The sequence below is a fragment of the Colletotrichum truncatum genome, assembly GCF_014235925.2.
Source record: "Colletotrichum truncatum strain CMES1059 chromosome Unknown Contig_0009, whole genome shotgun sequence".
Classification (NCBI taxonomy): Eukaryota; Fungi; Ascomycota; class Sordariomycetes; order Glomerellales; family Glomerellaceae; genus Colletotrichum; species Colletotrichum truncatum.
In genome coordinates this window covers 8,907-35,014 of record NW_027222406.1, presented here as the reverse complement: position 1 = coordinate 35,014, position 26,108 = coordinate 8,907, and the positions used below count along the sequence as shown (strand labels likewise).

Sequence of the window (26,108 nt, the reverse complement as noted above, 5' to 3'; positions counted from 1 at the left end):
GGATTACAACGGCTGTGTCTCCCGCGTCAGCCATGCCAGTGTCAAGGGATCCTCTTTGAAGAAATCCTTAGTTTTGTGGAGGATCTCGGCGTTATGGGAGTTAAGCCATTGCTTTTCCTCCGAAGTCAGAAGACTGGGTTCAATGAGGTTCTGGCAGTACGGAACCATGGTGACGTGTTCGAATCCTAGGTAGGGTTTGTCTCCGAAAGAATATTTCGTCTTCACTTCGGTAACCATGGCCACGTTTTCGATCCGAATACCGTACGACCCGTCTTCGTAGAATCCAGGCTCGATTGACACAACATTGCCTGGCGCAAGGGCAACCTCAGCAAACTGCACCCGAGTGCCTATGCCAATTGGACCTTCATGCACGTTAAGGTAAGAGCCTACGCCATGTCCAGTACCATGGCGGTAATCTAGACCCTCCCTCTGAGAAAAAATGTCAGCAAAGAGCCGTTACGGAAGTGATTGTAAGCACTGACCCATAAGTGTTGACGGGCCAAGCAGTCAAGTGCGAAGCCCGTAGTTCCCTTGGGGAATACAGCAGTGTCCAGCGCGATGTTGCCCTTGAGTACTAGCGTGTATGCGAGCTTCTCGGCTTCCGTAGGCTGTCCAAAGTGCAACGTTCTTGTTGTGTCCGTTGTACCGTCGAGATATTGTGCACCAGAGTCACAGAGGTAGATGGCGGTTGGATCGATAATGGAGCAAGCACCACGCTCTGGCTTGTAGTGAATAACAGCAGCACTAGAAAGAGTCAGTATGTGTGGAAATATGATGCCCCTAATAAAAGCAGAGTCACGAGGGTTGGATTTGTAGGCCTTGGCAGGGGTGTTACTCACTTTGCACCTGTGGAAGAGATGGTGTCAAAGGAAAGACCGACATAGTCCTTATGCTTCGAACGGAGTTGCTCAAGCTTATCTGCAGCTTGAACTTCGTCCAGTCTAGCTTTCTTAGCTACCAGTTGATCTTCCAGCCAGGCAAAGTACTCAATTAACGCGGCACCATCTCGGATGTGGCAAGACCTCATGCCTGCCATCTCAGTCTTGTTCTTGACAGCTTTCGAGTCTCCAATGGGGCTACGAACCTCATCGACCTGTCCGTCCCCACCGAGAGAACGTTTCAGGGCCCAAGACGCCTTTGTTGAAATGATAAATCTTTTCAGGGCAGAATTCGAGGCGGCATCACCAACTTTATCCGCAGATGAGCGTAAGACACTTATAGAATCATAGATGCTCTCATATGGTTTAGTTGTGATGTCGTTGTCTGAGAGGTATGCTCGAGTTTCTTCTCCTAGCTTAGACTCGTCAACATAGAGGGTGGCAGAATCAGGCGTGATAATGGCGTAAGAGAAGAAGACAGGATTATAGGGAATGTCGCTGCCGCGTAGGTTGAAAAGCCAGGCGATTTCATCCAGCATAGATACGACAAAGGCATGGGAATTCTTCTTGTCCAACTCATGTCTCAAGTCTTTGAGTTTGGCTTTAACGTCTTTGCCACTGAACTTCTCAGGTAGGACGACAACAGGGCTCTTGGGTCTTTCAGGACGGTCTCCAGCCCACACCAGGTCGACCAGATTCTCGTCCAGGGCTACCAAGTCCGAACCACCAGATCTCTTGATCTTTTCGGCAAGCTTTTTAGCAATAGAACCCGTGATGAGTTCTGGGTCGACTCCGACTACTTTCCCGCCAGAGGATTGTTCAGCAGACCATTCTTGCCAGGTGGGGACGTCCTGAAGACCCTGTCTCAACAACAGCCAGTTTTGGTCCAATTGCTTAGAGGCTTGGTTGAAGTATCTCCCATCCGTTGCCAGAGCTGCCTTCTCCAATGTCACAATAGCGCACCCTGCAGAGCCGCTGAATCCAGATATAAACTCGCGGCGGCCATCGCAACCAGCAATATACTCAGATGAGTGGGAATCCTCTGAGGGAACGACTGCGGACGCAAATAAGACATCAGCCTTGGTCTGGAAGTACACATGAGGGTGGCAATTAGTGCAGCCAATGCATACCGTAAACGTCGACCTTGCGAGCTTTCATCAACTCCCTAAGTCTTGAAAGGCGGTCGGCGGTATCAACTCGCTCCATATTGAGGGTTGTAGTGTGATACAATACTCGGCAGCCGACGTGACTGAATGAGGCGAGGACAGTACGAGACTTAACAGATGGCAGGATGGACTGGGCCTGAAAGCTTATGAAGAGTGATGAACAGCTGCGGCAGAGGATTTTAGTTACGGGCTGGAGGTTGCTCCAAATCATGAGTTGGGCAAAGAGGAGGGAAAGGTGGGGGGTGAGCGGCTTGAATTATGTTTGGCGGGGGGATGATTTAGGTCGACGGGTAGCTGCGGTGGATTGGTGAGGTGGAAATGCGCACAACTGCTTTGATCCTCTGTAGTACCTTCCACATTTGACCTCTGGAATGCCCCGCACTAGAACTCCAACCGGCTGGCCATCCACATTGTACACAAGACCAGCGCATCACGTGCCTGTGGTACCGCATGCACCTTCCGTTGTACCTGCCCATGTTTTCCCCCTGTGTATGTCATATAGCACATAGGTACTTTAGCGCTGAGGTAGACACCACCTTCAGCGGGACCCTGGTCCCGCTATCCGCATAAATGTGTCTTCGACTTCAGTTTGAACGTCACCTAGTCCCTGGCAGAAGACTTCCGAGTTTGATATGTATCTCTTGTCCCCAACAACAGACTCGATTAGAGCTAAACTTGTCAGGAATTCTAGTCTACCTATCTTACTTCCTTGCGTTCTGTTTTCGGCCCCTTCATGTTGCCCACTGCCTCTTCATCTACTTGTGCTATGTAAAAAGCAAGCTAGAAGAGGTACTCAAATTTGCTGCCCCCCACTCTGCTCCTCCCCCATCGTTCATACCTCCTACATTCAGTGACACACACACACACACACACACACACACACACAGAGAGAGAGAGAGAGAGAGAGAGAGAGAGAGAGAGAGAGACGTCGGCTACTTATCTTCGCAGTATATTTGCAACACTTTAACAAATCATTCTTACAACCATATCCGGTAGTCCATTTGTCCCTGAACCCCATTATGAGAAGACCTCTCACAACAGTCTGAGTTCTTGTCTGTCTATACCATTATGGACGGTCAGTTGCCGTCAACTATTCAAGAGGCGGAAGCGGTAAGGAACCATTTCTCACGACTTTGATTTGAACCTCGTACCAGATTAACATTCGAGTTAAGCTTGTTCTGTCCCTCTATGAGCCTGCGCCTCCCGATACCATTTCCCGCATCCAAGAAACATTACATCGTTTACAAAGATCACCGTCCGGCTGGTGGATTGCACGCGACCTTCTGGGCCATGCCGACGATAAAGTCAAGTTTTTTGGTGCTCTTACCCTCATCATCAAATTGAATACTGAAAGGTAAGTATTTGATCTTCTGATACTTCAATATTTAATAACGATCCACCTTCGATAGCTCCTCTTTAACCGATAACGATGCGTCAGAGTTGTTGCAAAATCTCATGGGCTGGTTTGTCAATTCACTAGACGATGGATCTGGTGCTATGGTCATCAGGAAGTTATCTTCAGCCTTGGTCACATTCTTCCTCTCATTCCCTGGCCAGTGGGAGCTTTGCATTCGTCACCTCTGTTGTTCCCTCTCCAAGGGCGCTTCCTTGCCACTGAAAAGCATCGATGCAGCCATTGATTTACCAAGTCTACTTCAAACACTCTCCCCGCGCAAATTTCAGGCAGCTCTTTGGTTTGCAGGAACCTTGGTTGATGAAGCATCCAAAGTGGAAATGAATTCAGCGAAGAAGTATGGTTACCATTTCTGCCCCCACACCACCCCGGGAGGCAGAACCGCTTCGTAATTCCAGCTAACAAACCAATAGCATGGGTCTATATGACACACTGATGCGCAACGCTCCAGACGTGTTAGCGCTGATGTCGCATGGTTTCGATCGTGATGAACCAGTCGACCTCACGAACCAAGGAATCCGCCAAGATTCCATAACTTGCCTTCAGGTAAAAGATACAGCCCTCTTTCCCCCATGCTATAGATTCATCTCCTCGTTTCTGGTATTAGCTAATTGTTTCTGTATAGTCGTGGATCTGGTTCTCTCAGCGAGTATCGTCTCATAACGACGAGCTCGTTGGCTCTCTTCGTGCCTTGATGCAGCCTACAATATCAGCCTTGACGAATGACGATTTGTACGATGTTTCCGTGGAACTCCTTTCTGACATCCTGTCCAACTACTCGGGCTTCTTAACCGAAGACCACTATGAATCCCTATTTTCACTCTTCGAGACCCAATGGTCTCACGATCGATATCAGCGTCTCGTTGAAGGCGACTTCGACTTCGACTCAGTTCAGTTCGGGCAACTGATGATCTCACTTGGTGACTCCAAGGTTCAAAGTTTAATTCACAGTGTAGACGACCGGTCACTACGTTTTCTCGCTCGTCTACGAGGTCTACTGTCCGCACAGGGCTATCCCGTTAGCGAAGACAAAGTATTCGTTCCCGCCTTGGAGTTCTGGTCCACATATGTTGAGACTTTGACGGACTGCATCTACTCAGAAGAGTCCCAGTCAAAGGCTTGGGTAGCCTCGGCTACCTCACAAGTACTGGAAGCTGTTTCAACCGTCTGGCGGCGAGTGGCATATCCGCCGCCCAGTGTCGTTGCTAGCTGGGATTCGGCTGATCGCTCAGGTTTCAGCGATGCAAGAAAAGATGTTGCAGACCTTCTTCAGTCAACTTTTACAGTAACGGGTCCACCATTGTTGTCAACGTTCGCAAATCTAACCATTCAGTCTTTGTCGCCCAACTCATGGTCTGACCTCGAGGCAGCAACATTCTGCCTGGGATCCCTGGCCGACTGTGTCGCTGGTGATGCCAGGTGTGATGATACACTTAGAGCTGTTTTTTCTTCGCCTCTCTTTGAGCTTCTCCAGACGACACAAGAAATAGTGCCTGGCCGTACTCGTCAGACCTGCATATCGCTGATTGAACGCTATGCTGACTATTTTGAGCGAGAAACCCAAAGCCTTCCGGCGGCTCTGAACCTGCTCTTCTCCGTCTTGGGTGACTCTCAACTGGCTGGGCCTGCCGCCCGGTCAATTCAGAGACTTTGCTTCTCATCTCGATCGATCTTGGCATCCGAAACAAGTGCATTCCTTGCTCAGTATCAGACTATCGTCTCACGAAGTCAACTAGACTGCATAGCGAGCGAGCGAATCATTGGGGCAATTTCCGCTGTTATACAAGCTGTTCCCGAGGAGCAAGAAAGACTTGGTCATTTGGAGGTTCTTCTCTCATTTGTTGAGCATGATGCTCGAAAGGCCATGCATATGTTGTCCTTGCCTGACGCCTCACCTGAGTTGCAGGACGGACTTAATGTTCATCGCTGCTCAACCTTAGTCGAGCCATTCGAGCTTCCCTTACACATGGCCTTGAAGGTATTGAGGTGCCTGACCAACATTGGAAAAGGCCTGCAAGCCCCAAGCGATCTACCATTTGATCTGGAGAGCGAGAACGATCACACATCAGTAAATCAAGGCTCGAAACTTGGCCAATTACAGTCCAGGATTATGTCCATGATCGTTGAACTTCAAGCCTTGTTCCCGCAAAGTGGAGAGGTGGCCGAGTGTATCTGCAGCATATTAAAGACTGGGTTTTCAGAAGTAGAACCTGGCCCGTTTGTCTTTCCGTCACAACTTGTCTGCGACTACTTGGCCGAGCAAACTTTTCGTGTGCCTCGGATTGGCTTGTTCGTAAGCACTGCCTGCTCTTTTCTCAGCTCCTTAAGAACGAGGAAACGGGGACATGTGGAGATTATCAGAACGAAGCTGCTCGCGTGGGTTATAGGTCTCCTCCAGCAATTGTCTGGTAAGTAGACGCGCGCTTCGATGTGGACTTATGCTTACCTACAGCTTTCTCAGAACCAGAAAATGATACGGAACTGGCGCAAAATGGCATCGAGTTTACGAATCGCCTGATATCTCGGGAGCCGGCTTCGTTGTTTCAGCCCGAATGTCTTCCCCTGGCCGAATTTTTCTTTATGTATGCGTTGCAAATATTAGACGGGCGTGAACCCCTCCCGAAGGCAGCGGCTGCCGATTTCTGGGCATGTCATTCCTTGACAACTCTTAAAATCTGAATCTTGGCTAATAATGGGACAGGCGACATTTATGGCCTTGAAACACGCCGAAGAGAGAGCGCAGGACACAATAGATCACGCCACTGCCCATTTGGGCCCAATGCTTGCCCAATCTATTGTCCGAAATATTGGCGGAAATGCCTCGAGGAGCGAGCTAGATAGACTCAGTGAGCCACTGAAAAAGATGGTGAGCCACCATACCAAGGCTCGCGCGTGGCTCGAGGCAGCTCTATTCGATGCATCCTTTCCCAGCCGGCAGATCTCCGATGAGGATAAAACAATTTTCCTCAAGAAGATCATCAGGTGAGTTAAGACCCATGCTAAACTGTCTCGAGAGAAACAATGACTTACTTTTCGTGCCCTTGAATGTAGCCTTAGAGGCGCAAGAGGAACGACACAGGTGGTACGGGAGTTCTGGCTGGCAGCAAGAGGATCTAAGTTTGCCTATGCAACTTGATCTAGTATACGGATATAAAGTCTCCCGGAGTTCTGGGTGCTAGCATGGCATCTCGCTATTGCATGGCGTCTAGAATCGACGAGAGGCAACGATGAGGTGCACATGAGGTGACCTCATAATCATGGGAGGCTATAAAACACTATTTTACAACAAGCCATTTCTGGGGATACGGTAGTAGTTTAAAAGGGCCAGACAAAACGGCCTTAATGACAATGTTCCAAATGATTCTAGAGCCCGGTGGCTTCTCTGATGATGCACATGGTTTTTTCGGCACTTTGACGGGCTCTTTTGGCCCCCTGTGCTTCCACGAAGTCGAGATATCTTCCCTCGTCAGCTGAAATAAGGTCCATGTATCGCTCCCGGATTCCAGCAAGTCCTTGAATAACAGAGTTAGAGACTGTTTGTTTGAGATCTTTTAAGGACGCCCGAGAAAGACTCTGGGCAAGCTGGGTTGGACCTCTACCCTGGTCGTCGAAAAGGGATAGAATTTCCAGCAAGTTTGATACCCCCGGTCGGTTTTTGGCATCGTACGAGACATAGTTTGAAGAGTCTGTCAAGGCGCTCATAATCTTCTTGTGGATTTCCCCCGGCGCATCAGTAATAAGGATGCGTGACTTTGGGTCGATGGCGGATTTCGACATTTTCTGAGTCGGCTGTTGCAAGGACATGACCCGACGAGTCGGCGCTGAATATGTCAGTAATCAACGTCAAATCATGGGAGTGTGAGAGCCAGATGAGACATACGTGTGATGGTCTCGGGGGACACGAGATGTGGACCGAAAGTGTGATTGAAATTGGTGACACATTCTCGGGCAAACTCCAGATGCTGCCTTTGATCGTCGCCAACTGGAACATGAGTTGCTCTAATTAAAGTCAATGAACTGGACTATGCATCATCCGCACTATGCTCGAATGCATAGTAAATAAAGTAGCAAGTAAAGAAACGGGGCATTGTGTAAGTGGACGAACCGATGAACAAGTATGTCTGCAGCCTGAAGGACAGGATAGGAAAACAATCCGAGTTTCAATGAAGCCTTGGCACCATCATCAAGAATGGTTGCGTCAGATGATAGTGATAGCTTGCTCTGTGGAAAGAGTGTCATCAGAGAATACCTGAAGAAGGGAAATATTGTGGTGTTAGCTTAACTAACCTTCCACTGTGTCATACGTGACAAGTAGCCCATGGAAGCCGTACAGCTCAAGATCCACATGAGTTCCGAATGAGCCGGGACCTGCAGGAAACGAGTTGAAGTTAGGACATGATCAAGACATTTGACCAGATCATTCAGTAATGGAGGTTCCTCTCATACCGATGATTGATAGAATAGAGTAGAGCGTTCAGTGTCAATACCGGCTGCCAACAAAGCGGCTAACGTCTCCCTCTTCCATCGTCTCAGCTGCTTGGCTTGCTGGGGCAGGGTGATGGCGTGCAGATCGACAACGGAGTATATGAGCTTGTAACGGTCGACTGGCTCGCTCTGAAGTTGCACCCATTGGCGGATGGCACCAGCATAATTACCCAGGTGCGGTATTCCTGTGGGCTGGATCCCCGAAAAGACAACATTTTGCTCTCCTGTCGAGATAGCGCGGCGACCATTGGCCGCTCCGGGTCTAAGCCAGCTGATTACTGGCCTTGCCTGCCGCCACATTAGGGGCTGATATGGAATTTTACAGTCCCAGAAAGCGCCGGGTCGATACGGAACGAGGCACAAGCTGTTCTACATACGTCTACATATATCTAGGCGAATTCATTCAATGAGACGGTTAACGTAATAATATTGCTTTAACGAGGCCTTCCCAAGATGAATCGCAAACCACAATCTAAAAGGGATGCTGGATTTACCGCCAGCGAACATTCCTTCACACAACATCGCATTACGTTCCCTTTGACTTACGCATAGTGATAATAATGGTGGTAATACAAGTAGATATTTCTACTAGGTCTCGCCCTCTCTTGCTAAGATGTACAAAGGGCATATGGGCCCGTTACAAGCTATGAGTACAGTTCGACTGAGCAGCTATCTCGTGCCTTTGCCTCCCTCTTCCTAGCTGCTCATTCCTTATAGGCGCCAGATTTCAGACCCGTGCCCCTATTGAAGTCTTAATCTCTTTTAAGGTCCCTCGGTCTCCGTCGTCGCCGCTTTCTTCTTCAGCGTCTTTTCTCGCTTGTACTGACCCTCTACGAAGCGTCTCTCGCCCTCCGCCCGCTTACCGCTGTCGGTATTGAACCTCGTCTTAGCCAAGAATTCCTCCACCTTGTCGACAGTATCGAGATTACGGTGCTGAGCGAGGTGTTTCCACTTAGACTCTATGGCCTCGGAAGCATTTTCGGCGATAGCCTCCATGGACTTGCCGGCACCTGTCATATCCATATTAGTACAGACCATACAAAAACAAAACGGCGCTATGCAAGTGCTACATACCAAGTTTGTCGAAGTCCCACACATTAGCTTTCATACCAATGCCGTAATATGCGTGCTTCTGAAGGAAAGCTAGCCACAGCTGCACCGTCTCTGGATTGCCGTCGCGGATTTGGATAAGACGCCGTAAGGTAATGCGTTCGAAGTTCTCCTGAGACTTCTTGAAGATAAAACTACTCCGAGGAACTGTCCAGCGTTCTGTGATGCGTGGGAGCGGCACCGGGCCAAAGGCCGGAAGCTTGAGGTAGTATGCAGCACGAAGGGCAAAATCGACGAAGAACTCGAGGTTCCTTATGCTATACGAGCGCAACTGGAGATCACAGGAGGGTATGCCATATTCCGCTTCGCATCGCAAGGGCTGAAGGTAGAGAGCCTGTACACTTCGAGGAAACCGTAATTTATTCGATTGCTTAATTGTTTCTGAAGTCTTCTCGCTAGAGGGAGATGGGTCGTTAGCACGCAAGTGCCACCAAGCGTTGTAGTTGGATGAGGTCAAAACTTTACTTCGAATTGGAATCAGTCAAAAGATTCGCCGTCGTTATAGGGGTTGCAGCAAGCTCCTGGGTAGGTACGCCGGTGGACGATTCGGTGGCAAGGGAACGACGCCATGGCTGTTGCTGGGTGTTGATGGCCTACGAAAAGAATTCAATGTCAGAGAAGAGCGCGAACCTTGCCACCGATTAGTTCAAGACACAACTTTACCTGTGGTGTTAACCGCGCTAAGTAGCGGGTTGACGGTTTTAACAGCGATGTTGCGCGCATGGTCGTCTCTGCATGAGCAACCCAATATTCTGACGTGTATCAAGAGATTCACTCCGACTGAACTCTGTCTGGTAGGGATCACAGGATGCCGTAAAATTCGTGCGGCCCACAAATTATTGTTTTATACGGTGTAATGGACCCACATCATTACAAAAACATCTGGCTGCCTGTAGCACCAGGCGGCCATCGAGTGATTGCCGCCAGTCAAATAACGTGTCACGTCGCCTGTCTTGCAGACCGGGATTCTAATTGTCTTCATCTTCTGTTCACTTTCCTCAGGATACTTGGTCAATCTCATCTTTTGGTGGTCTTATTGCTATATCAAGACTATGGCTAGTGTGTGGTGCCCAACCTGTCAAGGGGTCCCAAAAACCAACCTCTATACGTTGGTATGTACGAATACAACAAATAGAACTACGCGAATGCAATATTTCACTCATACAGAGTTCATGCCAAGCCACAAAGTGCCTGATTATCATGAGATGCCATGCCAATAGGCGAGCAATTTGAGAATCGTGAGGCTGAATTAGTGGCGACCACGGCGACGGCGCTCTACAAGCTTTTTGTAGAAGGCCTTCTTGCCGCTCGCCTTCTTTAGCTGAATTTCCCCGTACTTGGATTTAAACTTGCCGGTAGACTTTTCAGCACTTAGCAGTTCGTCTACGAGAGTCTGCTTTCTTTCCTTGCGTGTTAGGCGAGCACTGTAAAATTCGGTCGGGCCTTCAACAACGCGTCCAACATGAGCATAGCGAGGCACTTTGGCCTTCAGAGACTCTTTTTTGTAATGTCGCTTGGGGTCGATAGCAGTGCCTCTCATGTGCAGGATTTGCAGGTCTCGCTTCAACTGAGGGTCGTTAGGGTCCGTCTTCGGGATACCAAACCAACCAGGACCAGCATTTTCAATAGTCTGGCAAATATGTTAGCCTTACCATCCACGACACAATGCTGAGAACACTGAGTAAAAAGATATGCATCTTCAGAGTAACTATGAAATAAAGAGTATCATTTGGGTGTGGCGTAGCAGCCCAAGACGGGTGCCAATACCACGTCAAGAAATTAAGCAGGGGTTGCTTCTCATCACAAGAGTAAGGGAAAAGGTTAGACAATAGGGGCATTATCGACATACCTTTTCTTCTGTCGGTCTAGGATCGCGAAGTGTGAGACCCTTCTGGTCTTTTACCTTGGGCTGGCCCTTGGGTTCTGAGGTTGGATCAGTGGGCGAGACCGTGATTAGGTTGCAATCCTTTGGGCTCGGCGACTTCTTAGTCGCCAGGCGACCTGCCGCTTCTTTCAGGAGTTCATCAAGACGCTCATCGCACAACTCTAGCATATCTGTGATGTGCGACCAAGCCGTGCGGATTGGAGGATCTGAAGAAAAGAAGATCGGGGAGATGTAGACGTGGTTGTAGAGGTGAAGAGCGGGCTGAATATTTGTAAGAAGATTTTTTTTTTAGCGGCCTACTTCCGATTTGACGAGGGTGGGTCAGGTTGGACTTGGGCTGGGGACGAGTGCTACGTGCTGCCAGCGTCGAAAGCTTCCCTCTGAAGCAACCTTTTGTAATTTACCCAGCCACATGCTTACCTAAGAGAGACAACTCCTCCTATCATTTTTGGCAGCAGGGGATTGGTTAGTGTGAGATCAATTTTCAAGTCTGAAGGACTTGAAGTAGCGAAGTGTCACAACATGATGGTAGCACCAGGCATGATGACCTGAAGTTGGCGACCGTGATGCATAATCTTTCGAACGCGCTTCCAGGTGTGTAACAGGCCAGCGAGAATTGATGCCCAACCCCATGCCAGTAAGCAAGGCTGGCTGGCCAGTTTGGCACCAGTGTGCCGCCACACGGCTGGTGGACCTGTTGATTAAATAGCTTACTGCCAAGGCACCCAAGCTAAGGTACCTGAGACGAAGTATCTCGCTCAGGTTAAGGTATATAGAGACTGTGGCGGAACTGCGGACGTTGGAAAATGCACCATGCACTAACATCTCGTCCTCCACTTCCACCTAGCCACACCCCTCCTCACCCTCCTGACATTACCCAACTACCGAGTTCCACTACTAAAGAGAGGTCTTGATCAACATCGCTGCTCCTGTGCCTGCAGCGACAATAACAACCACAATTACAGTATCGATTCCGCAACTACCATGGACCCTCAAAATCAATCCAGCTCCCACGCTCAACAGGGTCGCCCCCAACCCGTCTACGACACAACCCATGGCGGTCACTACGGTAAGTCCCGAAACAATCTTTCACGATCCAAACGCGTAAACCTCACACGCGCGCGAGAGCCATTTTCATCCGCTCTAGTTCGCACCCTTCTATCTGGTATCGTCACTAACGTCGCCACGTTGTTCTTAGGTGCAAGTGCGGCGGTTCGTATTCCCATCCGTCCATTCATTAAGGGCTACCCGGCCCGCCCACCTTATTACGGTGTCTTTGGCTACAGCTTAGCTTTCAACATCCTGACCAACTCTGACTGTTGCAATAGCTCTCCGCCCAGGGTTTTGCCCCCGCCGAACTGTATACTGGTCCGTGGGCCAATGTGCGTACTCGTTGAACACTTGAAACACCTTTGGTTCCCGGGTTTACTGACGCGTTCCGCCACGGCAGGTTCACCAAGGGTTGACTGGACAGTACAAAGATATCCTGACAACCTACTGGCAACAGACGATCAACCATTTGGAAAGCGATAACCATGACTACAAGTTGCATCAGCTACCCTTGGCACGGATAAAGAAGGTTATGAAGGCAGACCCCGAGGTCAAGATGATCTCAGCCGAAGCTCCTATCCTCTTTGCTAAGGGGTGCGATATTTTTATTACTGAGCTCACTATGCGTGCCTGGATTCACGCCGAGGAGAACAAGCGACGGACATTGCAGCGATCTGATATTGCATCTGCCTTAGCCAAATCGGACATGTTTGACTTTCTCATTGACATAGTTCCACGAGAAGAGGCGTCTTCCCATGCTAAACGGACCGCCGGGCAAGCCGCTCCTGCCGCCCAAGGTGTACCAACCCAGGCCGCTCCACAAATCCCCGGCCAGCACGGGTCTATCCCACAAGCTACCAACCATTCGTCCTCGTCCCATCCTATGACAGCAACTGATTATGGGCTTGCTGGCCATGCCCTTGGTCCTGACCAGGACTACCGCCAGAACCCGAACATGTATTCGGGCCAAGTACAAACTGGCCAACCTGGCCCATACGGCCAACCCCAGCAAACCATTTATGGCGAAATCGATGGGATGTATGCATATGGGACAATGCAGCCCCAGCAAGTGAGTCAGACCGCTTCCCTGGCACCGACAAAAAGTAAACTAACATTGTCAACAGCCCCCTATGTCCTCAGAGGAGTTTGAGTAGTATCCAGTCATTCTGCTTGGAAGATATGCAGATGGTGCCCTTTGCTCTATGTCGTTAGGCACAACAGACAGAGGCATGAGTTCTGTTTTGATTTTGGTCTGGCGTCGCGGCGTTCGAGGCTTTCCGTGGGTAACGAGATCGATGACGTCATGTATCAGATATGTCAGCACTCAACTACCCTTGGCATTTTGATTTGATGAAGGAAAATATCCCTTCATAAAGGCCAGTTCAAGTGACGTTCTAGTAGAGAATACAGTTATTTAGTCTCATCATCCAGGGAGAGTTTCCCCGCAGTCAACATTCCATCAGGTATTCAGATTGTCATCTGGCATTTCAGACATAGCCTCCAGTCATCACTTCATCATGCCAAATCGGGATGAAAAATTGGCAAGCGGGGCGCTGCGGGCAGGGCCTTGTGGGCTGGACGTAATTCTGTGCGAGTGTAAGCCAATGTGTTTCGGGTGAGTCTGTATGGACAAACGACACCTACTTTTCTAGGAGTATCGGGCCATTCATTGCATCGACACGCCCAAATTTCTTGTTTCGGATTGAAATATCAAAGAATTCGTCATGGTTATCAGACTGCATCAAGTTGATGGTTTGCTGGAGTTCATCCAAGTTTTCTCGAAGCATTGCTCCATTCTCAAGGCTGTCGACGAATTCCGTCAAGTACTGGACGTCTTTGGCCAATGCGGCAACAGCATTCGCATTAATATGCCTGACGTCAGGGGAAAGGGGCAACGCCTGAAACATGTATGTGAGTGACTGAGAGAAAGGATAGTGGTTGTATCAAGCGCTGGTCGACTCACCAAGATTTTGTTGGCGGCATGACTGAGGGCATCGAAATAGATAAGCTCCTTAATTTCCCTTGGTAAACCCAGGAGTGTTGAGTTCATAATGTTTGAAAGGTAGCGCGTCATAGTCTGCATATAATTGCTGGGGTCGGGTGAAGTAGTGGTAGCCATCCTGTGCAGTAGTATTAGCATCCATCTGAAAACTAACGATGGGTCTGTCTGCTCATAATGAATGGCAGTACACTTGCCGTACTTACCAGTCGTACTCTGCAGTGTCCACGAGGTCATCGATCTTAGAATTTACCAATTCAAAAATTCGCTTCTCGGCAGTTTTCTTGTTATTCCTAAACTTTTCAGTGGCGACGAGCGTGACGGGCCCACCAGCTGATGTAGACGACCTCGCCCTGATGAGAAGCTGTTCCAGTTCCTGGCAGGCCGCCTCAAAGTGTTCAAGGTTAATGAGAATTTGCACGATTTGGCCAAGGTATTGTGAGCTGAGCCTCTCCACCAGAGATTTGCACACTTTCTCTGTTAATAGCTCATCGAGCGACTGGGACGTGGAGAAGTGGTCAGTGCCTCGTCTACATGCTGTTGATCCGGAGATCCTACCTTGCGGAGCGTCTCATCAATAACATTGGGATGTTGAAAGTGATCGTCGGAGAAGAAGTAGAATTGGTTCAGAAAATTCCGAATATCGATACAACAGAGAGGATACATTTGCGAAAAGGGCAAGACACAGGGGAAGCTAAAGACCCGTTAAAACGACGAAGACACTGAGTGCTTAAGAGCTTACCTAAGTTCCTCCAGAGACTTGTCTTGCGAGAACCAGCTGACATTCACCACTTTCTCATATTCCTCACGGGTGTTGATAGCCATAGGCATATAGTCGTCCGTTGACACAATCTAGGCTAGTTAGCTACGGATGATCATATGATGCCACTCAAGAACTCGTACCTCTTGGAAGTCTTCGCTGAATCGACGCTTCAACAACTCTGCATATTTGTCGAATAACTTTAGGAGAAAATTGTCCAGTACAGAAACAGAATAACCCCATCCCTGGATTCAATTAGCGACTAGTAAGCATGGTGGTTACATTTATGCAGGGCAAAGCACCTCCATGGTTTGGATAAAGAGGGCTATGACACCCTTGATTTTAAGGAGAACTTCGGCGTTGCTGACTTCATCCAGAGCTTGCGAAGTAAGCGTGATAGCGGTGTGACACATCGAGTCCCAGAGTTCATCCACCTACAACTAAATTAGCAGTTTTGGGGGCGAGGGGGTGACTTTTGTGCTGCATACGTCAATCGCAGATCGCAGGTGAGGAGCGCGACGCATTGTCGCCTTTTCAATGATGGCGAAGCCTGCAATACCCTCCAGCAAACTGCTGAGGGAGGTCTCATCATCTGCTACCAATCCGACCGTACTCGGCAGGAGCAGGTCTTTCTGCTGCCGACGTGTCGTGGCGTACTCGGCACGAAACTTGTCACTTTGACCCAGGGCGTCGTGGATGTGAAGGCATTCAAACAAGGGATGGAAATCGACCTGAAGCTCCTCGTTATCAAGCACGTCGAACTCCTCACTCTCATCAAACACGAGTTCAATAGACGAGTTTAACCTGAAATTGTTCAGATAGCTATCGTTCTCGACGCGTTCTCTCTGTCTCGCTCTTCGCAGTTCGGTGTGATAAAATGCGACTTCGCCAAGAAATTGTGAGGTTTCGCGGATACGAAACAACCAAGTGTTCAGGTCAGTCATGACCGCTTCCGATATTATTTTCTGGGACGCTGGTATTGATTTCTGAATAACATCAGCAAGTTTGTGCTGGGTTGCATATTTATTCTGGATAGTGGGAATAAGATGCTCGTTTTGCAGATCATCGAGAGATTTTAGTGCGGCATAGTACTTCTTTTTGCGAATCAGATCGTGAGCATGGTTGACGGCATGAAGGATTTTGAGGGATTCTTTCAAGGCATCTGAGGCATCAGCGATGTTTTGTCGCACAGCTCTCGTATTGACAAGAGCCTGTTTCTGGTCGGCAAGCTTCTCTGTGCTAGCTTGGATCGACTGGTTCAGCCTCAGAATCTCTGCTGTAAGGGCCACGGTGCCCTCGCGAACGGTCTGCAGCTGGTTAACCGAACCGAGGAACTCCTCGTGCTTCGTCAACCCGATTCTTTCAATTTCTGACTCTCTATCTTCCGCATATCTCGAAAGGTTCTGCATGAGCGAGGAGGTCCGGTTCGAGTTGGAGGCATCTTTAAGCACGGGGATGAGCTGGTCGAGAAAGTCTGAATCCGACGAGGTCAGTATAACCTACAGCATTCGGTCAGTAAGTTTAGTTGCATAGGATGTAAGAAGTGGAGGAACAGGAGGATGTCGGAGGAAGAGGCACAGCTACTGACCTGCTGAACGGCTGCTCCATAATCATCGTAGGTCTGCGGTCGGCGTGGCATCTTGGTCCATGACCTTGGCGCTTTTCAGGTTGCGGTGTGCGTTGTGTCTGGAATAAGCTCGAAATTCCGTCAGTGTTTGAAATATGGTATATCGGAATGGGCCCTTAGTTCTTGAACAAGACAGCTCAGTTTGGTACTACTAGAGGGTGCAATAGATGAAGAATAGCTACATCGATTTGAAGTGATAAGCTAGGGTGGGCGTCAACGTGTAGGCCAAGAGATAATGTAAAGGTGTATGGTATGGGGCTTATAGTGGGTCTCGCTCACTGTGTGCCGCTAATGCAGGTGCCATGGAGGCTTACCCAAAATGCACCACTACTACACGTGTATATTTCCCCTCAGTAGCAATGCGCCACGATATGTGGGATGCGCAGGCTAATCAGGCGGAGCCGCATCTGTGCAACGGAATGTCAAGTTGTCCCGCCTTGATGTTAACACCACTTATACATAACATCTCTTGATTAATGTACCCTGGTTTACCCACTCGTTCAACAGGAAACTACCATCCGTAATGTATGAACTGTGACTTAAGAACTTACCATCCAAATACATGCTCCGTGCTGTCTGAGGTAGACGATAATCTCACATAACAATAGTTGAGGTCAACAAACAGGGAACCGTAGGTGGGGTTCCAGCTCGTAGAAGATATTTGCCCTACTACCAGTGTTTACCTTTGCCATGACTGATCTATAGGGTAGGTAGTTGGCATGGTCGAATAATCACATTGTACCTCTGTCAATCTTGACTACCCGAAAGTAAGCTGTTTAAAGTCTCAACCGTAGCTAGATTAACTACATTACCGATATAACGTACGATGGTATAGCGCTCTAAATTGCACATGCATCGTGGCAGCTTGCTTGATAACTGACACTCTTGCTTCGACTTGATGATGAAAATTCCCAAAGGGACCGCCCTTCCCTGTGCCCGCCGCCATTTTGAAGCCCAGGCCGGTGGGCAAGGCCAGCGAGAAGGCAGTACAGACATGTTGTCTCGCACCTCCCCGACTGGCCGAAGAAAATCTGACTGCCTGTTTTTTCTAGTGGGGGAAGGAGCACACCTTCTCGTCGCAGCAGACTGCTTGCCTCTTTTGCCCACTCATTGGCTTCACGCGTTACTCAATAAGGGGCAGGAGCCAGGTAGTTACTCCTAATCTTTGCTTCTTCCCCGGGATCATAAGGAACTCTCATACGCAACTTCTCGCCGCAGGGCACTGTGGTCTGCGAATTCACAAAATTTTGCCCTCGATCCTGCCCATCTTTCAATTTGTAGAGAACTTCTCCCTTGCCCGGCTCTCCATGGGCAATATGAAATTTGGGTTTTAACGCACGCCGACTAAGCTCCTGGAAGCGCCAGATTCATCGTTCTCCAGCCAAACTACGAAGACAGCGCAGCCTTTTGTGCAACTGGACGCTTTCAATTGTCTGCCACAGTCTCAGGGTTATATTCTGTGGTGCTTATCAAAGCTGTGGTGCCGTTCTGCTAGGATTTGACTCGCCACCTTCAGCTGCCCAGTGTATCAATCCAGCTTCTTTCGTCTACGACGCGGTGTTTCCGTGAGTACGCTGGTTCTCAGTCCTTCTCCAACGGGGTTTACCCCTTACTTTTCCCGGGTTTCTTCACTTTACGTACCAAATTAGTTTCACTGACTCTTCCTTGCTGAGACCAGGAGTTCAGCAAGCAACATGGCGCACCCCCATGAATTGAGGGCCTATAACCCGTCCTCTCCACAATCTTCTACGGGAGCTGCCGAGTCTTTCAAGGGGACTCCAGATACAAAGTTGACTGCCTTCTCTCCGGAGGAGGGCTCCTCCAGGTCTTCTCGCCTTCTTAAGCCACTGGGGCAAGACCATATAGATATCGCTCCACCGAGACTCTCTATCAATGCCTTCAGCAGTGCCACGGTTGATGCCGATAAGGATCCCTTTATTACCGCCATCTCCAGTACCGCTCTGCAAAGGCTGTCGCCCACTGCTTCTACATTCCAACCCTTTGTATCTCCCCTGGGTAGAGATTACCACACTGTTACCCCTGACAGCCAAACGCAGACAGGCACAAATCTTCTCCCGACGGGGCATAGAAATGAATGTAAACTCTCACAGTGCCTCTGTATTGGCTCACCAGGCTGTGTACTTGCCGAGACCGAGTTGACTTCGTGTTTCATGGTAAATGAGACTGCTTCTCTGACATCTTACCAAGTCTTACCAGCTAACCACCGGGCCAGAAACTTCAACTCCTTGGCCTCATGGTTGATGAACCGCGACAAATTTACTGCAAGAATGGTGAGATCTTTGTCCAGTTCAGAGATATTCGAGATGCTGTTCTAGTACATGACAACCTACACCGCACCGAGGCTGGTTTCGAGGCAAAATACATTCCGGAAATCCAATTTTTCGAGGTAAAACTCCATTCCTGGCTGATATGAAGTCTTCTCAACTGACCATCAACCAGGGAACCCGACGGGACACCATTAGATACGGCTGTTGCGTATCTATCCTCGCTATGGGCCTGCCACCAGGTTTGCTCGACGTGTCAAGATTGGAAACAGCTCTGAAGTGTCAGCTGCAATCCAAGAGCCAGCTATACACATACCATACGCAGCAAGGCTATGAGCCTGGAACATATGAAGCCATTGTCCAGTTCAAGGACCCATCCGAAGCTATGTCCGCTGTTTTCTCGTTGGACAATATGATTATTGAGGTGAGCTAGTGACATATATCACCCGGATTTGAGATTTCTACCCATCTAAATGGACTGCTAACCAGGCAAATTAGGGGGCTCGCATTTCGTTTTCGTTCATTGACGCCAATGATAATTCTCGGGCAGCAGTTAATACGCTTAACTTCGCAGCTAAGGCAACGGGATTGTCTCACACCAGTCAAGATTTCACGGGAAATTCCCATGCTCTGGCGATGCCGCCAAACCTCACTCAAATGCCCATGGCACTTCATGGTACTGCCCTAACAGCGCCAGCCTCCTCATACACACCTCTAGGTATCCAGGTTCCCTCGTTCAAGATGTGGCCAATTTTTTGCCAATCACAATTCCAACCTAACATGGCCTATGTTGTCAACGGCGGTCATCACCTGTCACTGCCACTACCTGTGCCTCACCCCAATGGTTATCAGATATTCAGTCCACTGTTTCCACATCAACCCCGTATGTCGACAAGTACGACCACGACGAGCAGTCCTAAGCCTGAGCTTCGGAGACAGAATGCGGCGCGTGTCAACAGAGCACCATATTATAGTGTTGCGAACCACCATAATCATGTTGATGTCAACCGCATCCGCGAAGGAACGGATGTCCGTACAACGGTAACTAGGATCAAAGGGACTTGAAAGCCTTTGCTAACAAGAATCAGATCATGCTTCGCAATATTCCGAACAAAGTTGATCAGGCAATGTTAAAGCGGATCGTAGACGAGTCTAGTTGGGGCAAGTATGACTTCATGTATCTACGAATTGATTTTGCGAATGACTGCAAGTAAGTTACCCAATCAACAAGCTTCGTAGGTGTGGAAGCTAATCGCTGGTTTGCTGTAGCGTTGGATACGCTTTCATCAATTTTGTAGATGTAAGAGTATCTCTGACCATCCAACTGAGTAAACATTGACATTTACTAGCCACTGGACATCATCGACGTCAGTGACAACTCTTAGTGGTGTTTCAAAAGCTGACGAACGACAGTTTGTCAATACAAGAGGCAACCAAAGATGGTAAATATTACACTACCCACCGACCACCAACCTTGAAATACCCTCAACTAACAAGAGTAGGAACTGTTTCAAGAGCGACAAGGTTGCTGAGATATCCTATGCCAGTGAGTAAACTTTTAAGTACTCAAATAGCAAGTATTTTTGCTCACGATAGTCATCAAGCCATACAAGGCAAAGACTGTCTCGTACAGAAATTCAGAAACAGTTCGGTTATGCTTGAAGCAGCGCACTACCGTCCTAAGGTTTGAGCATAGTCTGGCTAGCAAAGAAAGACAACGCTGATTAATACTAGTTATTCTATACGTCCAATGGTCCACTCCCTGAGCTTGCAGGAGAAGAAGAACCTTTTCCTCATCCAGACAACCAGTCAAAGATGAAGAGGAGCTGTGAGAATGCAGAGCATGTTGGTAAGATACTTGAATCTATACTGGACTATCAGATATACTGACTGACGGCTGCGCAGGCCTTTTCACACCAAACGCTGGCCAACATTTTCGTGACGAACAACGCCGAAGACGTTCACAGTATGACAGGGGCACGAGGTTGGCTGCACTTGAGGAGCATGACTTCGAGGCTAACCTGCAGCCACGCATGTATCACGCATAAAGCCATACGATGTTGATTGAGTCCCCATGGATGAAGGATCAGACAGCCGCAACTGCAATAATGTTTCCGGGAATCACACATGCGTCTGCTCATGGCTTTGTTTGCTATATTTTCAGGAGCTTTCTGGACGCGTTGATAATGTGTAATCATTAGTACCTAGCTAGACTCCGCGAGGATTATCTCATAGCCGTGTAATTTGCTACTCTGCCGAATCAAACGACAAGTCTAGTGTGAAACAGCGGAAGTAGCATATACTGGTCTTGCGAGAAGTCGGCTTCTTGCTCGAGTTGTTATTATCCTTACTTATTCGGCACTTTACCCCGCACATATGTTTGGCAAGGGCTCATGCGCATGTGAACTGGGTCTCTGTGCCCAAGCGTTCAATACCGTAGACGTGGTATGGCGGTTTTCATGCCGGATACTCTGGCAGAGCAGGCAGTGGTTTACGGATTGTAGATGGAACAATACTGCGAGTTTGAGGTGGGAACCGTTGGCCGGAGCCTACATCGAGCAGTGGATCTGGTATAGGTTCCACTAGTGTATCTGGGTCCTGGATGGAATAATTATGGTCTGACAGAGCAGCACCGCCTGTGAGAAATTCACCCTCCAAGGGAGAAGGGGTTGTGGGAGTAGAAAGAGTAGTCTGATAGCCCGTGTCAGGTTCATTCCCAGCCACTTGGTCAAAGCCGGATGTTGTGACTGCTTCAGTACACCTGGCATCGTCAGAAGGATAGCGATTGTGCGCTGTGTCAGATAGAGGTGTGAGTAACCTCTGCGGAGCTACCGAGGAGGTATGCACCGGACCTGAGCTTGAGTCTGGCCGGCGACCATCACCGCAATCAACGTTACCTAAACTGCGACCAAAATTGTCGTATCCAGGGGTGTGTACACTGTTAGGATCGCGAGCTGTGGGTTGGCCAGGCAAGGCATGGTCGAGACCTGGTGACCGACCGAGGTCAAAGGAGCCAGTCAGGATGGGTTGCGTCATGGCTCTAGAGAAGATGACCAGCACAAGACATGACAGAAGAAGAATGGCCTGAACTATAGCCATTCGCTTTTGAAACACCACCTCATCAGCGAGAATATTGAGGCGTGAGCTAAGAGCCACAGTTTCTCTCTGTGACTGCTCACGCTGGCTTTCCAAGGCAATCACTGTCGATTGCCAAATCTGGTCATATTGCTGGCGGACATTCCGTAATTCAGAAAGAACGGTTATGTTGAGGCTGTCCAAGAACACATCTATTCTGGAAAGTTGTTTTCGCTCGGCCAAGTGTTGAATTTCCTGCAAAGAACGAGACTGATCTTCAATATACTTCAATGACCAAGTCATGTTGGCCTCGAGTAACTGTAAACGTTTGCTGACAGCTTTGAAAAAGCTTTCCTGCACAGTGGGGGAGGCGGGGGCCGCGGTCGAGTTGCTCTTGGTCCGAGACTGAGTACTGGCTTGTGAAGTTGCCTTAGTGGGAGAAGAATTACCACTTATTTCTTCCGCTACTGCTGAACGTGTGTCCGACGGTGGATTGTTTTGATGAGCAGCCACCGAGATTGAAGCTGCCATTGTAGAGGCGATGCTGGTTTCTGGGTGGTTTGCAGCAGCTGGTGATGACGATGCAACTCTTTTCTCTGGAGGATGACTATCGAGGTACCTGCTGCTGGGTTTTCCATTACAATTACTCCGAGTAGATTCAACTTGAACTCGCTGTTGTGCCCCGACTAGGTCTGGTGGTTTCATAGGCGCTGTGGTTACAGCTGTGTAAGTTCTTGGGCAGGTGGAGTTGTAGTTATCTCTGCCTAAGCGCCGGAACAGGTTACCTGGCTGTAGGGGATCAACAGAAAAGCTGTGTTCAACGTTTTTGATGAAATCCTCCTGGGGAGCGCGTGATGCATCACTTCGCTTGTCAAAGCTGTCGATAGTAGAGGCATCATCGACAACACCGGCTAACTCGGTGGATTCCACAGCTGCATCCTCGTCATCGGCAGGAGTCTCGGTGTCCTTCAAAGATTCCAGCATTCGAGTGCCATGAACCCGGAGTAAGGAGACAGGGCAGTAGTACTCATTTCCGTAATGGCTCAAGAACTCCACTCGAACATATTTTGCCCAAATGAGTGGGTTAGGGACGAGAAAGGGTTGGATATCGCGAGAGTTTTTTGCCTCAAAAGTGCCCAGGTCTTTCCATTTATCGGCTTTCACGGGGTATCTGTCACTAACGCTAACTCGGAATTGACGAATCATGCTTGAAAAGAACTCGAAATTGGCGAGCACAACAGTATCAACCAGAATATCGTCACTGAGTTCAACAATGACAAACTTGTTCTCTGCTGAACACTCCAGAAGCATGTACGAGTCTTTGTTTTCCACCAGAATGGCTTTGGCATTCTTCGCCCCTTGGTTTGTCTTAAGCACTGTTGCCCCGGCATCGAATGAGGAATATGAAAACCGTTCTTTGCATGTTTTGCCAGCATCCTTACTGCGGTAGTACTGGGTCCTCCCGTCGTCATAGAGAACGGGCTCTTGAGGGTCTGACGTCGCTGCATCGGTTGGGGATGGTTGAGGGGCCGACGCAATGTTGCTGATTTTCTCCGACACAACATCAAAATTAAGGTCGATCTCGCCATCATCGCCCAAACTGTCCAGACTTGAGCTTTTTGTGGCCCTTTCGTGTTCTATGGCCCGGTCGTGCGGCCTTCGACCCTTGAACTCAGACGGGTCCTGTCCGGCTTTGCGAAGCATCATCTCCTTCCAGTCTTCGAAAGACATGAAAGGTCTTGGGGTCGGTTCCAGTTCGCTGTAAGTATTCTTAGAAGACATTGTCGACGTAAGGCTTGTGACAGGATCGACCGCCTCATCCGGTATGGTTGTTATTTTGCCAACGACAGGGTGGGTTGTTCCATTTTCCCTTGACTGCACATCATCATGGATGAGATCGGTTGCGTGTGGTAGAGCAATGTTGCCTGGCCAGCTCGTTTTTAGACATTGCTGTGGCAGAGTGTGAGTGATGTAGTTTATCGTCTTATATGCGCATACACCAGTAGAGGGAACTCCGTGCTGTGAACTCGGGGTGTCTATTGACAGGCTTAATGAGTAACCTCCTAAGTAGCCAAAAACTACTATGCCCACGTAAAGCCGATTAAGCAGGGAGATAGACATAGTTTCGAGGTAGCATAGTCGTGTTTATACGCAGGTTGTTGAGGATAGATATCTAAAAGGGATACTAATGCTTAGGTAAAAAGTAATAGAATAAAAGGCTAAAATATTTAATTAAGCTTATTCAATATTATAATAATAATAATAATAATAATAATAATAATAATAATAATAATAATAATAATAATAATAATAATAATAATAATAATAATAATAATAATAATAATAATAATAATAATAATAATAATAATAATAATAATAATAATAATAATAATAATATAATAATAATAATAATAATAATAATAATAATAATAATAATAATAATAATAATAATAATAATAATAATAATAATAATAATAATAATAATAATAATAATAATAATAATAATAATAATAATATAATAATAATAATAATAATAATAATAATAATAATAATAATAATTTTTAAAACTATATAGTTTTAAGTTTAATAAAGTAAGATTAAATTTTAATTTACTTTCTAAAATAAAATAAGTATAATATTAATAATTTAGTATAATCATAATTATATTAAACTTTCTAATAAATAAGATAAATATAGTATAATATAAAGAGAACTAAGATTTATAGAATGAATTAATTAAAGACTTAGAAACTATTAAATATCTAGTTAAATTCAATAATTTATATTATTAATAGATTCTACTTAAGTTATTAAATATAATAAAATAGTTTTTACTAAGAACCTTAAGAGTTTAAATTAAATCTAAAGCTATATAAGTAAAAAAGATCTTATAATAATAATAATAAATCTATTAGTATTATTTATAGAATTAATAATTATATATTAAAATATTCTAGTAATAGTAAGTATTAAATACTAAAAGACTATTATATAAGTAATAATATTATAGATTTTATATTTTAAGTACTAAAGTAATTTAGATTTTAATAATATTAACTATTTATATAACGAAAAATAAGCTAAATATATAAAAAAACTTTATATAATATTATTAAGAAATTAAGATTATTATTTAAACCTTATTAATTAAATAGAGTAAATTTTTAAAATATAACTTATAAAAAAACTAAAATAAAAAGATTATAGTCTTTTTATTATATTATAAATAATATATACTTATTAATATAATAAAAAGATTTATAAAATAGTTTAAAATAGAATATTATATTATATTATAAACTAGTAAACAAACTTAATATATTATATAATAAATAGATAAATTTCTTTATTATAATTATAAGCTTTAAAAGTAAATCATAAAGACTTAAATAGAAATAAAACTAGAAAGTAATATAGAAATATAGTATTTATTATATATAAGCTTTAATACTATATAATAAACTAAGATAGTAATAATAACTTAATATTTATTATTATTTTATTAAAAAAAGTTTTTATTTAAATTATTTCTTATTTAAAAATTATATTTTAGTAAGTATAATATATTAATAAAATTTTAAATACAAAATAATTATATTTTTCTTAATGTTTTATAATATTATATTACTTTAAAAGAGTAGTTTTTAAAGTAAATATATTTATTTTTAAACTTATTTTATATAATATAAAGATTATAGTATATACTAAGTTTAAAATATAATAATATAGTTCTTAAAAATAATAATATTTATATTTTAAGGTTTTAATAGTAAGTAATATTTAGTATTTTTTTATTACTAGTTTAAGTTTAATAGCTTTTTATAATAAGTATTATATAAGAATACTTTAATAATTTAATATATTATTTATAATAATATATTAAATTAAGTTTAAGTATATTATTATATAATAATTATAATAAGATATATTATATATATATATATATATAATATATAAACTTAAAAAATATATAAGTATACCTAATTATTATATTAGTAATAAAATATAATAAGTATTACTAGTTAAACCTTATATTATAATCTTAATTAATAAATAAAAAAAGTCTAATATAGTCTATAAGTAAATAGGTTATATAGTATGAGGCTAGATACTTTAAGGCTTACTTAAATATTTACTTTTTTTATTGTAGTATTATATACTTTATAAAAGGCTAGAAGGAAGTCTTCTTTTATAATATATATAATATATGTTTATATTAGACTTTTAATCTTTTTATTTTATACTTATTTTAAAAGATTAAAATACTTAATATTAAAAGGCTAAAGCTTATATAATAAGTAAGTAAGTATATAAAGTATAATAATCTTATATTTCTTATAGTATAGCTTAAAATTAATAAAATAATAGCTTTTA

General features: G+C 45.7%; 9 protein-coding genes across 9 annotated transcripts; 3 read left to right on the top strand and 6 right to left on the bottom strand.

Annotated features, from left to right (window-relative positions):
• Window positions 1-3: 3 nt before the first annotated feature.
• CTRU02_212548 (Xaa-Pro aminopeptidase) lies at window positions 4-2,255 on the bottom strand (the record flags this gene model as incomplete). Its single annotated transcript, XM_036723622.1, has 4 exons — window positions 4-429; window positions 483-744; window positions 840-1,932; window positions 2,009-2,255. The coding sequence occupies 4 exons, from the start codon at window positions 2,253-2,255 to the stop codon at window positions 4-6; spliced, it is 2,028 nt and encodes a 675-aa protein (XP_036584898.1).
• Window positions 2,256-3,112: 857 nt separating this feature from the next.
• On the top strand, window positions 3,113-6,444 carry CTRU02_212547 (uncharacterized protein; the record flags this gene model as incomplete). The annotated part of the gene is made up of 7 exons (XM_036723623.2): window positions 3,113-3,154; window positions 3,217-3,398; window positions 3,454-3,795; window positions 3,872-4,004; window positions 4,084-5,866; window positions 5,920-6,104; window positions 6,160-6,444. 7 exons carry the CDS (start codon window positions 3,113-3,115, stop codon window positions 6,442-6,444), a joined length of 2,952 nt encoding a protein of 983 aa, XP_036584899.2.
• Window positions 6,445-6,821: 377 nt separating this feature from the next.
• Window positions 6,822-8,243, bottom strand: CTRU02_212546 (tryptophanyl-tRNA synthetase; the record flags this gene model as incomplete). The annotated part of the gene is made up of 5 exons (XM_070205867.1): window positions 6,822-7,279; window positions 7,339-7,457; window positions 7,564-7,709; window positions 7,746-7,826; window positions 7,905-8,243. The coding sequence occupies 5 exons, from the start codon at window positions 8,241-8,243 to the stop codon at window positions 6,822-6,824; spliced, it is 1,143 nt and encodes a 380-aa protein (XP_070060260.1).
• A 462-nt stretch (window positions 8,244-8,705) lies between these two features.
• CTRU02_212545 (30s ribosomal protein s10) lies at window positions 8,706-9,776 on the bottom strand (the record flags this gene model as incomplete). The annotated part of the gene is made up of 3 exons (XM_070205866.1): window positions 8,706-8,953; window positions 9,018-9,531; window positions 9,717-9,776. 3 exons carry the CDS (start codon window positions 9,774-9,776, stop codon window positions 8,706-8,708), a joined length of 822 nt encoding a protein of 273 aa, XP_070060259.1.
• Window positions 9,777-10,302: 526 nt separating this feature from the next.
• On the bottom strand, window positions 10,303-11,106 carry CTRU02_212544 (rRNA-processing protein fcf2; the record flags this gene model as incomplete). The annotated part of the gene is made up of 2 exons (XM_036723625.2): window positions 10,303-10,683; window positions 10,903-11,106. The coding sequence occupies 2 exons, from the start codon at window positions 11,104-11,106 to the stop codon at window positions 10,303-10,305; spliced, it is 585 nt and encodes a 194-aa protein (XP_036584901.2).
• An 816-nt stretch (window positions 11,107-11,922) lies between these two features.
• CTRU02_212543 (histone-like transcription factor and archaeal histone) lies at window positions 11,923-13,142 on the top strand (the record flags this gene model as incomplete). The annotated part of the gene is made up of 5 exons (XM_036723626.1): window positions 11,923-12,007; window positions 12,137-12,150; window positions 12,267-12,320; window positions 12,389-13,057; window positions 13,113-13,142. The coding sequence occupies 5 exons, from the start codon at window positions 11,923-11,925 to the stop codon at window positions 13,140-13,142; spliced, it is 852 nt and encodes a 283-aa protein (XP_036584902.1).
• A 353-nt stretch (window positions 13,143-13,495) lies between these two features.
• CTRU02_212542 (exocyst complex component) lies at window positions 13,496-16,386 on the bottom strand (the record flags this gene model as incomplete). Its single annotated transcript, XM_036723627.1, has 10 exons — window positions 13,496-13,574; window positions 13,633-13,886; window positions 13,952-14,108; window positions 14,194-14,486; window positions 14,534-14,681; window positions 14,730-14,839; window positions 14,891-14,992; window positions 15,050-15,181; window positions 15,236-16,246; window positions 16,336-16,386. 10 exons carry the CDS (start codon window positions 16,384-16,386, stop codon window positions 13,496-13,498), a joined length of 2,337 nt encoding a protein of 778 aa, XP_036584903.1.
• A 1,682-nt stretch (window positions 16,387-18,068) lies between these two features.
• CTRU02_212541 (meiosis protein mei2) lies at window positions 18,069-20,707 on the top strand (the record flags this gene model as incomplete). Its single annotated transcript, XM_036723628.1, has 12 exons — window positions 18,069-18,548; window positions 18,608-18,781; window positions 18,835-19,083; window positions 19,158-19,700; window positions 19,748-19,869; window positions 19,929-19,959; window positions 20,009-20,026; window positions 20,073-20,101; window positions 20,162-20,205; window positions 20,264-20,343; window positions 20,394-20,508; window positions 20,565-20,707. The coding sequence occupies 12 exons, from the start codon at window positions 18,069-18,071 to the stop codon at window positions 20,705-20,707; spliced, it is 2,028 nt and encodes a 675-aa protein (XP_036584904.1).
• A 409-nt stretch (window positions 20,708-21,116) lies between these two features.
• Window positions 21,117-23,855, bottom strand: CTRU02_212540 (sad1 unc domain protein; the record flags this gene model as incomplete). The annotated part of the gene is made up of 1 exon (XM_036723629.1): window positions 21,117-23,855. The coding sequence occupies one exon, from the start codon at window positions 23,853-23,855 to the stop codon at window positions 21,117-21,119; it is 2,739 nt and encodes a 912-aa protein (XP_036584905.1).
• Window positions 23,856-26,108: the final 2,253 nt, after the last annotated feature.